The sequence below is a fragment of the Protopterus annectens genome, chromosome 17.part0 (genome assembly GCF_019279795.1).
Source record: "Protopterus annectens isolate FY-2018-M chromosome 17.part0, PAN1.0, whole genome shotgun sequence".
In the NCBI taxonomy this organism is placed as follows: Eukaryota; Metazoa; Chordata; order Ceratodontiformes; family Protopteridae; genus Protopterus; species Protopterus annectens.
In genome coordinates this window covers 318,309,756-318,324,122 of record NC_056751.1, presented here as the reverse complement: position 1 = coordinate 318,324,122, position 14,367 = coordinate 318,309,756, and the positions used below count along the sequence as shown (strand labels likewise).

At 37.7% G+C, this 14,367-nt stretch overlaps 1 protein-coding gene across 1 annotated transcript in view; it reads left to right on the top strand.

The window, feature by feature from the left end:
* SLC25A22 (solute carrier family 25 member 22) overlaps positions 1–14,367 on the top strand; it is a 1,136,472-nt gene that overhangs the window by 95,701 nt on the left and 1,026,404 nt on the right. The window contains exon 2 of the mRNA XM_044059339.1: positions 12,646–12,770. Within this exon, the coding sequence (XP_043915274.1) occupies positions 12,751–12,770 (20 nt within the window). The 5' untranslated portion in view covers positions 12,646–12,750. The remainder of the gene's footprint in view (positions 1–12,645; positions 12,771–14,367) is intronic.

Sequence of the window (14,367 nt, the reverse complement as noted above, 5' to 3'; positions counted from 1 at the left end):
TCCATCTGTGGGGAATTCCTCAGACAGACTTATTTGCCTCATCTCTGAGCAATCAACTGGAAAATGTTGTTCCAGGACTCTATGCAAGAAGGCCTGGAAGACAGATACCTTTTCTTTTTTTGGACAGGAATGTTCCTGTATGCATTTCCACCATTTCCTCTAATATTCAGGGTACATCTGAAGATTAAGAAGGGATCTCCCAAGATCATTGTGCTAACTCCCTTCTGGCCCATGCAACTGTGGTTTTTCCTTCTTTTGGAAATGGCCAGGGGTAATTACCACAAGTTTCCTCAAAGACTGAATCTACTCAGGTGCTAACAGAGTCAAGAAAGTCTGCTGTTAGAAAATCATATATTAGAAAATGGAAAAGGTCTTCTAGTTGGTGCCAGCAACATATCCAGTACCCATTCAGGACAGTTGTTCTCTGGTTCTACAATATTCATGTGAGTTACTATCCTATGGCCTTTCTTATTCCTCTGTCAAGGTTCATTTATCAGCCCATGGGTCCTACTCTTTCAAATGCAGTTTCATGTCAAAATGTTCTTGAAAGGGATTTTGCATAAGAGCCCTCCAAGAAAACCAGTGATCCCTCATTGGAATCTTAATTTTATGTTAGAGAAGCTAACATTTGCTCCATTTGACTTTTTGTAAGGGTTTGGATTCTAGAGGTATTCTAGAACCTGCTGCTTGGTCCTATGTGTGTACTTTTACAAAGCACTATAAGCTACCCATTCCAGGGACTTAAATATGGCCTGTGACTTAAACAGGACATGCTGTAGTGCCAGATTCATCTCCCAGCAAGTTGCCACATCTTTGAAACAGGCTACCAATTAATGTGAAACAGAACACCGCTATGACACTTTTCAAGAGGAACCTGGAAGAGTGGTTGGGGCACTGTAAATTCTTACTGGAGATGGTGCCCACAACCCTCCTGGACATGGGCAGTCATTACTAAATGTAATCTTGGGTATTGACTAGTACTTCTATGGTAGTACATTGGGTTGAAATAGCTAGGCTTAAAATGATCTCAAGGTTGATAGCCTAATAATCTCCTATTATCCTATGATTCCTTCTCTAGGTTCAGATCAAGCTTTACTTGGACCCTCCTTCAGGGGCTCCTGGACTTTTCTCCTTGCACGTCCCAAATGTAGTTAGCTAAGGTAGTCTACCTGTATAGTTAAGGCTACTGCTGCAGTGATCAGTATGATGTATATAGTACAGTTGTGTAAGAAAAACTTGCTGTAAGAGTAGATGTTCAAATTTTCACTGATACAGTAGCCATTCCCTCCCTCCACCCTTCTTTTTTTTTTTTTTTTTTTTTATGCCAGGGTTATTTTTTTATTGTGCCTAGCATTGTCCTTTCAGGGCTCAACCTTCCTGTCTCTGCTGGCAGAAAAATTCAAGGGCTTTGTGCCCAAACTTATCTTTTAGTCAGCTCAGGTTGAGTTTTTTGACAGTTTGGGCGCACGGAATGTGCCTTAAAGCTTTAGAAGTTGGCCGGCTGTTATTTCCTTGTCAGGATTTAACCCATATAGTTAAGATATCATTCAAACATCTACTGTTATGGTAAGTTTTACTTACACAACTGCACTTTCTCACTGCTGACATTCTGAACTGTTAGCATTTCTGACTGCACCACATGAAACATACATATAAGAAGAAGCATGTTGACTCACCTGTAGAGTCACCACCACCAGATGCAGATGACAAAGAGAGTACAAACTTCCATGTATTGCCCAGATGACCCCAAATTTGTGGAGATTTTAGAAATGAAAATATGGAGAGAGCGAGAGAGATGTCTCACTAACCCAGGGTTTTCTCCACAGAAAACTCTGCAGGAGATCTTTTGGAACATCATCTTCTTAGGTGGTCCCACATGTTAATAAAATGTTAAATTTGGCTATGCCTAGGTCATGAGACAATCTTGATGTTGTAGCTCCTATTTTGTGGCAATCAGACCGACTCCTCTGACCTCCTAAGAGTTAGAACTGTTGGTGAGAAAACCCAAAACCTGGTAGAGTTATGGTAGTTTCTATCTTTAAAACGGCATATGTGTCAGGGTCCTATTTTCCAGTCTCCTGATAAGAAGTCCTGAGTTATGGGTAGATTCAGGAAGCAGGTTTGCATATTCTCCTCTTTTTTTTTCAAGTGGCCTAAACTGTACGTCCCACATGGTAAGCTTCAGATGAGATGCAGCAAAAGTTACAGTTACAACAGACAACTATATCTTGTATTTCAAACCTCATTAATGGACTTGCTTATAACTCTTCTGAAGGATTATCCAGAGATGCAGGTGCTGGCATAGCTATATGCTGTTACATCTGGCTTTACTTAATTGATTTTGCAGAAGACACTAGGGTGACCTACATAAACTTTTTCTTTCTATTTATTTGATGGATCCTGTCTCTTTGGACCAATAGTGTATACTCACCAGGAGAATATAAAGGAAAGAATGAAAGAAAAACATTAACTGCTCTTGGTGTCAAATTTCAGTCACCACAATGGCCTTTTTCAAGAATGCAGTGGATTTCATGGCAGCTTTCAGAATGTATGTCCACTTAGAGTTAGAGGTAATTGGTAGCACTAGAGAGTCATGTTCCTCCTTTTTTAGAGAGAGTAGTCTAACCACTGGGGCTTTACTTGACTGTCTCACCCTAGAGGCAGTACAAGTTCCAATGTCTTTCCACCAGACTGCTTATCTGGCCATCATGTAGGACAAGGACAATAATTTCTAGGGGATATGCATTTCCATTCCATGGCAGGGCTGGCCACCCGGCGATGTAAACCTTGGCTGTAGATGATTGTTGCTGGAGGTGACACCCCGACCCCATGTGTAAAGAATGAGAAAAAAAGGGATTGTGGATGGATGGATGGATGGATACATTCCCATTTCCCACTCCTCTCCATCCTCGCTGTCTACCCTTGGCCAGCATCCTTCCTGATCTAAAGCCTTTAGGGTGAAGAGAGGTCTTGGACCTTCTAGAGGAAAAAGCTATCCAGGATACCCTTTGAGAGGATTAGGTTATTAGTACTCCTGAAAATGAGGATCTCTGGTTAATTTTGGACTTGAGTGGCCTAGGCCAGTTTTATTCCTAAATACCTTGCAGATGGTCATGGTGCAGTCTTTTTCATGACTGTCAGAATGAGATTGGTTATTCTCTTCAAATCAGTAAGACACCTACCTTTGCATAATGACTGCTAAGAAGTCCAGGCAATATCTTCACTTCTGGCCAGAAGCCAGTCATTACAGATTCAGGACTTTTCATTTTCAGATTCAGGACTTTTCATTTTGGTCTCCTGTCACTCCTGAGAATGTTCACCAAATGTATTTCTGTTGTTGATGTTAACGAGAGGTTGCAAGGAGTAAAGTATTTTCCTACCCAAATGTTACTGCTTGCCATTATATCTTTCTGTGGGCTGTTAACTGCTTGGCAGTCCCATATCACAATTATTCCTAAGGAATGAAAACCAGTATAAAACTTGGTAAATCTCAGCTGGAACTATTCCATCTGCTCACGTTCATAGAATGCAAGGTTAATTTAAAAAATAGACACAATTCCTCCTTTTCAATCGTTTGTTCACCAAATTTTTAAATCACAAAGTGCCAAACTGTGCTTTGTATCAGACTTTGAGGATAATGTCAGTGACTGTTACCATGGTACTCTTCTTGAGGTTTATATGAGAATACTTCATTGGACCTTAAGACTTCAATGATCTAAAGATGACTCTTCATATCAGAATTTCCAATGCTTGCAAATCTCAGATATACTCTGAACCTGACCCTAGACAGCCCATTTCTGATTCCTGTCCCTGTAGTAGGAATCACCAAAAACACTTCTGCCCTAGGATGGGGAGGCATTGCCATGGACAGTGTCATCAAGGTGCATGACCACAGTTTGATGCCAGTTTGCACATAAATATACTTTAGGTGAGGGCAGTCCTTCTCACCTTTCAAGACTTTCAGGACTCCTCTTGTCAGGTTCCATCCATATCAACACAGCAGTGGCTTGATGTATTAGTAAGTCAAGAGGAAAGTATTCCTTCCCCTTTTGTAGTAAAGGTATGGGAATGAAGTATGGCAGCGAAGCACTTTGATTACAAACCACATTCTTGGGTAGCCCACTCTGTAGTGGATAAGCTCATTTGTTGCCTTATGGTGCCATACGGGTGCTCCCTCATCAGTCGAATGGAAGATGTTCTGTTATTGGGATGTATTGCTGTGACCTTTTTGCTTCCCAAAGAGTGCAAAGTGCAGCCACTTCTTTTTCCATCTCCCCTTCCAGGGGAACATCCCAAGAATGCTGCAGTTAAGTCACCTCAATATGGATTCCTCTGCACTTTCCTCTTTTTCTGTGGTCCCATATTTCATTGAGAAAATGAAATGGCACAATTCCAGAGTCATTTTCATAACCCTGTTTTGACCTTAAGAAATTTGGTTCTCCTTACTTGGGCCTGATCTATTGAAGAAATCTTTCTGCCTGTGGTCCTTCAAGGTGCAATTCTCCCATTCCCCCCATTATGCCTCATCTGGATCTCCACTCCCTACAAGTAACCATATGGCTTCTACAGTTTTTTACCAAACTAGGATAGTCCAGATTGTCATCACTGCACAGAAGTTCCATACTAAGAAAGCTTATAAAAAGTGGATTCAGGTTTCCATTTTGGCTTCTACAGAGGATTTCGATCCTTTTACTGCTCCTGTTTATTCAATCTTGTATTATTTATTTCAGATTTTTTGATATAGACCTTAGCTATGCTTCAATTAAAGTGGGCCTTGTTTCTATTAAAGTGGACCCTACTGTCATTTCTGATTTCCACCAAGGCTAGAATTTTGTGTCTCGAGGTTCTCTGAAGGCATGCAAGGTCTTAACAATGGTACTTTTTACATTAGACGTACTGTTAAAGGACCCTAGTTCTTCATGTGAGGTATGTTGTCCATGCATACAATCTCAGCCTTCATCCCTAATCATTGAATCTATTAGCCTCGACTAATCAAATCATCTTCCTGTATTCTTCCCTTTTATGCAAATAGAGGTGAATTTTTATTACATTACATGGATGTATATAGAGAGCTGATGTTCTGTGTGGTCAACAAGACTCTGTCAGAAAAGACTATCAGTTTGTCATATCTTTTTGTAATAAAAGCCTGGTACAGTGTCTAGAATACCTCTAGCTAATTATTTAACAGGCTGCATCAAGTTCTGTTATAAAAAGTATAAAAAGCCTTTTCTTTCTTTCTTTCTTTCTAATCCTAGGTCACATTGTACTAGAGCAATGGCTAACTCTTAAACTTGTTGTTCTATAATGCAGCCAGCTACATTGACCATCTAGACTATACTACCTCTGCAGGACACTATAAAAACTGGATGTGATCTTTAGGTCGAGGTCATATGCTGTAACTGTAGTAATCCGGGTGTATGTTCAACTGAAGATCACTCATGAAGACAAGCTTAGAACTCCATCCTGCTGTTCTGAGGATAGATCTCCTCTCAGCAGATTGTTCTTTATGTACCACAATGATAGATTTGAATAAGCAGGCCCCCATCCTTGGTAACATACCTCCCACCTTTCCTGTCCTCTTGATGACTTGGTATAGAAGTATGTTTTGACTTGGCCAAGATATGCAGGTTGTACTGATTTGTTCTCATACATTGTTTTCATAGCCTTCTAAAATAAGTCAACCAGGTTAAGTAGGCAGGATGTGTCTTTATTTATTTATTTATTTTGTTTTACATTTGTTAACCGGGCTAGTCTAGCTGGATACATGTCCATTTTCAGTAGAGGCCCGGGGAGAAAAGCTCCAGGAAAGACATAAAATAGACATATCAAAGTCATAATACATCCAATTAAAAATACAAAAGGTGATAATGGGACAAATTAGAAGATACAAATGTTATAAAAACAAAAAATATATATAATTTTTTTTTTTCTCTCTCTCTCTCACTGTCTCTCAAATGCAATAGACAGTGAGGATATACAGTATATACAATTTGATTAGCAATGTTATGGCATTTTGTATCAGTAGGGGAGTATTAGAAGTTTCAGAGAAGTTATTAGTTTAGAAGGAAGGAAGTTAGTCAGGGTTAGTACAGGTGCATAGCCAGTGTGTCTTAAGAAATAGCTTTAGTTTATTTTTAAAGAGTGAAAGAGAAGTTTGAGTTGTAAGTTCAGTAGGTAATAAATTCCATAGCTTGCCTACAGAGTTAGAGTATAGGGAGTCACCTGATGAATTATTGGATCTAGAAGTGTTGATCAGGAGTTTGTTTGAGGAGTGTAAGTTCTTGAGGTTTTTGTAAGGTGTAATGATGGTAGAGAGTATTGGAGTGTTGTGGGGTTGGTGCAGGGACTTATGGACAATGGTAAGCTGGAGAAATTGAATATGGTTAAGAAATTCTAGCCAGTCCAGTTGTTTTAGGTTTAAACAGTGATGAGTTCTGAAGGGAGAGTCTGTTGCAAATCTAGCAATGTTATTATAGGATGTTGCCAGTTTGTTGAGGTTACTTTTTGAAAGGTTAGTATATATAGGGGGAGCATAAAGTAGAGTTGAGATTAAGTGGGTTCTGGCTATAGTGGTCCTAGCTACTGGTGTAAGAAAGGGCTTAATTCTATAAAGGGATCCTAGTTTTTTGTTAACTGATTTTATTGTGCTGTTTATATGACTATCAAAGTTTAGGTTGTCAATTGTTATTCCTAGGAGTTTAGTAGATGTGTCGGGGGTAATAACAGTTCCATCAGTAGATGTGAGTGTAAGGTGAATAGGGTGGAGTTTCGGGTTGGTGTGAAGAGTAGCAATTTAGTTTTTTTGGGGTTAAGCAGGAGGCATTGGTTTGAGAACCATTGTTCTACAGTGTTGAAAGCTTGTTGGGTAAGAGATTTAAGTTCAGTTTGAGAGGTGGCTGTACAGATAATAGTAGAGTCTTCTGCATATTGAATGCAGATGGTATGAGGGATTGCTGATTGAAGGTCATTAATATAGATGGAAAATAGAAGTGGGCCTAAAATGGAGCCCTGTGGAACACCAAGGGTAATAGGAAGGTTACTAGAGAGTTTGTTTTGCCAGAGTACAGCCTGTTGACGGTTTTCAAGGTAAGATTTGAACCAATTTATAGCTAGGGAATTAAGTGAAAGCGATTTCAGAATGTGTATTAGGAGTTGGTGATTAACCATATCAAAGGCTTTAGATAAATCAATAAAGACAGCAGAGGAGAAAATATTATTGTTGCGGTTTTTGTTGATGCTGTCTGTGAAGGATAGTAGAGCAGTGGTAGTGCTGTGAAAAGGTCTAAAACCATGTTGGCAGTTGGCAAGGAGGTTGTTATGGAGAAGGTGGTTTAGAAGTTGCTTATGGATGCATTTTTCCATAATTTTTGCAAGAGGGGATAACAGAGCTATAGGACGAAAGTTAGAGTAGTCATTGGAGTGACCTCCTTTGTGTAGTGGGATAATATGGGAAATTTTCCAGATGGATGGGATAGTCCCCTCTTATATGGTTCTGTTGATGAGTATGGAAATGGGGTAAGCAATGGCTTTAGCTCCTTTTTGTAGAAATTCTGCAGGGAGTTGGTCTGCTGATGGGGTGGTAGGTTTAAGTTTTTGGAGAAGGGAGCAAATGAAGGAATTAGGTACTGGTTGTATATCAAATGGTGGGGGTGGGATAGTGGTAGAAGTAGGCAAATTTGATGTATCAGGAGATAAATGGCTAGCAAGTTTTTGGGTGGCATTTGTGAAGAAAGAATTGAAGGCATTAGCAGTTTGGGAGGGATTGTTAGGGTTGGAGCCAAGTGGGTTGGGAGTGATTAACTGACCTGGGTATAGGAGTTTGTTAATGCTAGTCCAAAACTTTTGTGGTTCCTTATGGTGGGAGTGCTGTAGGTAGAAGTTCTTTTTGTCTGACAGGATGGCTTGTTTTGTGTTGTTTCTATGTTGTTTAAAGATTTGGTGATCTGAAGGATTTTTAGTGGAACGCCATTTTGCCCAGAATTTGTTTCTAATTAGGATTTTTTGTCTAGTTATGTTTGTGAGCCAGGGGGCTGGTTTAGATTTGTTTCTAACAGATCGTAAGGGGGCATGATGTTCCAGGATGGTTAGGAAATTAGAATTAAAGTACTCTACTGCTTCATTGATTGGGAGAGATTTAATGGTGACCAATTACATTGTTTGAGTTCAGCCTGGAAAAGTTCTGGGTTAAATTGCTTTTTGGTGCGTAGTGTTCTGTATGAGAATGGGAAAGTTTGGTTGGTTTTATGTCTGATAATATAGGTTAGTGAGTGGTCACTTAGGTCATCTGGGAGGGTACCTGTTTTGTATGTTTGATGGGGACTATTAGTAAGTATCCAGTCCAAGGTACTTTCTTTGTTGTTGGGTTTGTTAATTCTGGTAGGGGAGTCGATAGTTTGTGAGAAGCCATAAAGGTTGATATGGGTGGTAGGGTGTGTAGTATTAAAGGTATTCCAGTCTATGTTAAAGTCTCCAAGGACTATGGTTTCTTGTGGTAGATTTATGGAAAGCCAGTTAAGGATATTCTCGAGTGTACTGATATTGTTTCCTGGAGGAAGGTATATACAGATAATATTTATAGCCTTATGTGTGTTGATTTGAAATTTAGTGATTAGTACTTCAGTACTGTTGTCAGAAGGTAGGTTATGATTTACAGTGCTAACTTGTAGCTCTGCTTTATAGAGGATTGCTATTCCTCCTCCTTTTTTGGCAGTGCGGTCTAATCTAATGATATTATAGCCTGGTGGGGTCACTTCATTGTCCTTAATAGTGGTTTTAAGCTAGGTTTCAGATAGGCATAGGATGTCAAATAGGTGGACATCTAAAAGGGCATGAAGTTGAGTAATTTTGTTACAAATGCTTCGTATATTAAGGTGAGCTATAGAGAGTGAGTTAGAAGGTTTGATAGATTTTAGTGTACTAGATTTATTTGGGTTACTGTTTGTAGAGTTAATGTTATGGTTTGGGCCGGGATTTGGGTGAATGTCCCCATCTAGTAGGAAGAGGATGAGTGCTATATATCTTTAATAAGTCTGAACTACTTTGAGTCAAGAGTTTCTAGGTTACTTATGTCTTTTCATTTTTCAAAGCAATCAGACCATAATACTAATCCATTCCTTTTTAATGAATTCATTTTAACATTGTTCTAAGTTTCTGTAAATCTAAAGGCATATGCAATAGGAAAGCACATTTTCCGTTTTGATATTAATGGAGTTTTCAAAACATAGTTTTTAACTGTTTTAAGAATTAATTTCATATATATGCAAAGTCTAAAGACTGAAATGAATTTCCTTCTAAGGTAACTTTTATTAACCAGATGAAACTGATTTCTAATGTATTATAATTGAAAAACTTTTATAAGAATTTAGTATAATCTGCTCCTGAATGGTTTTCCATTGACTGGTGTAGGCTGAGTCTATCCAGAGTATAATAGAGTTAAAATTTGCAGCAACAGAATAAAGTTTTACATCAGGAAAGATAATAGCACCATACTCCCATAATCGTATATGATTTCTATAAGCAATTCTTAGCATTTTAAGATACCATAAGAATGAAGTTAACATTTTTTTTCCATTTTCTTTAAATGTTTTTTGTCAGGTTTTAAAGCTACTGAATGCAATATAAATATATATATAATCATGGGTTATATAATCATTTTAATACCTATCCTCAAAAGTAAAAAAAAAAATTTTAATAAGAAATAACACTTCTTCAATTATTTTTCTGAAATTATTATTAATAAGCTCATTCAATTATATTTATATTTATCTTTAAATGTATCATCTAGTAATTGATTTAACACTAAAGTTTCAGTTTTATTATTATTAAATTTCAGCAGCAATACTTGAAAAATTTCAATTTCCTTATATATTTTTTCCGATTGAATAATTTAAATCTCCTATAATTAGCAAAATATAATCTGTAAAAAAGCTGTATTTTAGATTGGCAATCCTTGTTAATTGAAAATCCATCAACTTTTTCATTGCTTCCTATACTGTTAGCTAAGGGTTTGATAACTAATGTAAATAGTAGAGGGGACAAGGGACATCCTTGCTTTGTGTCTTTGTTTAAAATGAATCCTTGAGAAATGTAAGATCCAGTTTTAACATATGCTTAGGTGTCTCTATATAGGTTTTTAAACATTCTAATAAATTGTTCTAGAAATGCAAATGCGTTTAAAGTTTTAAGCAATTATTTCCAGTCTACAGAATCAAAAGCTGTCCTGATATCTAAGCTAATTAGGGCTAATTTCTTGTTTATTCATATTGCTAAATATAAGATAGTTACTACCCTTTTTCTGTTATCATGTGTTAATCTAGTGACTATACATCCTGTTTGATCTTTATCATTTAATCTACTATATTACTTAATCTTACAGCGAAAATGTAAATTAATATTTTATAGTCTATATTTAGTAATGAAATAGGTCTATATGAGGAAACTAACTTATTATCCTTTCCTTGTTTAAGTATAGGTGGGGTTACAGAAAATTTTTATGAGGTAGGATTTATTTTGTCACTCTGAATTATCCTGAAAATATCACATAGTAATTCTAAAATAATTATTGGTAGCAGACTATGTATTTCTATGCTTAAACCATCTAACCCTGGAGCTTTACCATTTTTCCCTTTAGGGTAATATGCCTATTCAGCAGAGATATTTGTTGGTCATTAAGTATATTAGTAACATTTTTCTTTAAATAGTTGTCAATTGTGTAATCATCTGGATTATTATTTTTATCTTGATTAAGATCCCCATGGAATTTAAAAAAATATATTAAGCATTTCCTCTATGTCTGAAGTAAGCTTATTCATGTAAGGATTTGGGGTATTACTGATTTGTGTCTTTTTGCTTAACATCTTACTTTTATTATCTAGTCTGTGTAGATTTTTTGAAGTCGTATATCTGTGCAATTTTATTTTTTCTAAAGCTATCTCCACGTTATCAATTCTGTTGTGAACTTGCGTGATCGTTTGAAGTATTTGGGATGAATGTCTGCACTTCTTAAATCAGATTTCATGCTTGTTTGCATGAAAAGCAGATTTTCTTTGCATGTGAGTGGGGAGCAGCTGTCTCAAGTGTAGAAGTTTAAAATATAGGGATATGGTTCACAAGGAAAGGTAGGGAAGTTCAAGAACCTGACCACTGGATGGCTGCTGTACTAGTCTTTGTTACTAAAGTGAAAATTGAGACATAGGTCATAGATCTCAGTTTTATGACCATTTGATGTTCCCATCCTCATCCAAGGTCCTGATGTTTGAGTAGTGACCCAAAGGAAGACATCAGAGAAAATAGATGAGCTTGGCATAATGGTTAAGGTCTTTACCTCACAGATACTAGGTGCAGGGTTCAGTTCTGACCTCTGATTGTTGGCTAGGCCTCTAATAGTCTTCAGACTGATAGCCAAGTAGTTATTGATGAACAGAATATTCATTTTGTGGATTGGGGGTTGGCATAATGGTCAAGGTGTTTACCTCACAAGGTGCAGGGCTTGAGTCTCACCTTTGAAGTAAATTGGCTATGCTTAATATGACTGACATGGTCAGCTAGCCTAGTACTTAACCTGTGAACCTATGTGGGAGAAATGAGATTTCCTCTAAGGATAGCTTAGCTTACTGTCTATGACAGAAGGAAGAGTTTAGCAGTCAAGAACAATCTTGGGTTGTAATGATGTCCCTTGGGTGCCTTCCATGGAAGGTATGCCAGTCAGAACCCCCTAGGAGGAAGTCTTGTGTCAGAGCAGGATACTTCAGATGGATTATATCTTTCATCTTGCCTGGGAAGACCTAGGAATTCCACAGGATGAACTGGATATTGCTACTGCAGATAGGGATTTCTGGATTGCCCTATTTTGCTTCCTCCTACTGCAACACTAACCAAAACAAACAGCTTAGATAACTGGTGCATGGATAGATGGATGCATTTAATGTCATGGTGTTTTTAGTATATGGCATTATTTTGTCAGAGACGACCGTGAAAGCCACAGTGAAGAAAGAAGCATGAACACTTTACTGAGGACAGCTGTTTTGAAGCTCACATACAAGGCAGTGATTTATAGATCTTAAATAATATCTTGTCATTTTTATGAGATTGTATCCTGAAATTATAACAATAAGCCGTAAGTGAAATGTGTTACCCTTACCATAATGTTATCATAATTTCTTAATGTATCTGTATATGCAGATTTAAAACATTCTAAATTCAACACAGTCACTAATGTAAACTGAAAGATTCATTTTTATGTTTACTACTTGTAATACAATGTCATGCTCAATGAATGTTCTTGCCTAATTCATAGAAAATGTGTTTTCCAATATTCAGGTAGACCAAATTAGGAATTATCCAGTAGTTTTATGTGAAAAGTGGAAGGCTGGTGTCCCTGGCCTCACACTTTCCATAGTCTCGCATAGAAAATTTCCAAGCATACTGCTGCCACGAATGTTTGGGATCCACTTACTCCCCAACTTTGATGACAGTGCAGCTAGAGCAGTCAGTAATTCAGTAAACAGTAGGATTAGTTTACATGATTAATATCAACCTCTTATGTTTGCTTGTTGATCAACATTAAATCTTGTTCTTATGCTGTGATAGTGGCTCATTTATGTGTGCTATTGTTGACATATTGCATATTTTGTCTTCTATTTACAGAAACACTGGAGAAGGAAGTGAGGACATCAAGGGAAGGCAATCAAGAATATTTAAAATTATCATAATATAAACACTTAATTTATAACCAGTTTCTGGCCTAATTAAATGGCTGATAAAAAGATCAGGTAAATCCTCCTTCTTCACTCCCATTCCCTGCTTTATTCTCCTAGTATAATGTTTGTTTATACAATATTCTAAAATGAGACAAGGATCTGTCAAAACTTAAAGCATGTGTTTTCAGTGTTTTACTCACATTGGTCCAGGTATGCTACAGGGCCTTACTTATGAAGATGCAATCAGAATGGTGTAGAAATTGTGATCCTACAGGAGTATAGACCAGTTGTTTATGCATCATGAGCATTTACAGGTGCACAAAAGAGATAGTATGAGATTAGAAGGAAATTAATAGATGTATACTGATATGAGAAATTCTCTGAAGAGGGTACAGGAGTTGACTTGTTAAACAGCAGAGCTGATAACTACAGCCAACATTGGTAGTTAGTGTTTCAGTGCTGATTTCAACAGTAACTGTCTTTCTCAGACAATGAATCCCCTGGTTTAGATGGGAGCCCTGGGATTAGTGCTCAGGCTCAAGCGGTTGGTGCTAACATCAGTCTCTTCCTTTTTGGTGGCCATTTTTGAATTACTAGGTCCATTGCTGGACACCTTAACCTAGATTATATCAGGGCCAATGTAGATTTCAGTATCTGTATTCATTCCAAACTTACAAATATCATTGCTGTGGCACCCCCCTGATGTCATACTCAGTTTCAATGCGGGAATTAACTACCAGTCTGGAAACACCTTCTACTTTAACCATATGCCATGCAAACCGTCATGCAAGAGTCACAGACCCAGAACCTTCTGCATTACCCAGGGACAGCTTTAGCCAAGAAAAGAATGTCTTCCTCATCTTCAGACTCTTCTGCTTTAAAGATGGCAAGGAAGTCCAAATGCAAGAAGAAACCTTAGGGATTTCTAACTGAATCTGCCATGACTGAAGTGAATGATGATGAGAATACTGATTCTCGTGTTTTCCCCAGCTTTGGCAAGTTTGTACTTAAAAGGGGAAGTTTATAGAGGCCACCTTGATGTGTCTGTGCAGTAAAATTAGTTAAACTGATTAATGCATTCCAAAATTCCTGATATCAGATCCCATGCCCGTGACTGAATCCTCAGTGCCATTATGAGTAACTCAAAATATAAGTTTACCCATTGTTTACATCATCAGTCAGACCAGTCAAGAACAAATTATTATTCTGTCTGGCAATTATTTAATTGTCTGTTGAAACTCGTCCTTTCTAGACAGTAAAATTGCCACACAGTTTATGGCTCAAAAGCATAGAGGAAAACAGCCCTAATTATGCCCCAAATGAGCTGTGATGGGTTACAGGTCCTGGAAATAGAGGAGTTAACTTGGGGTGGGAACAACTGAAGCTGCTGAGTGCAGTCATTTCTCTCAGGTGGAAGGTGGAGGGATACATGTCCAAGCATACATGCTCCATTTATGATCCTTGGTGGAGACTGGAGAACCAGTGTCAACTGGCTTATCTCACTCACAGAAGAGAGCAACAGTCCCACAGAATGCCTATTGTTTGCACATCTTCATTTTAACTCCGGTATTTTCTATCGAAATATAATAGTACTTTAAAGGCTTTCTGCATACTTCATCACAATCTTTTCACCCATTTCCACCTGCAATGCATTGCAGTGCAGTTCCCT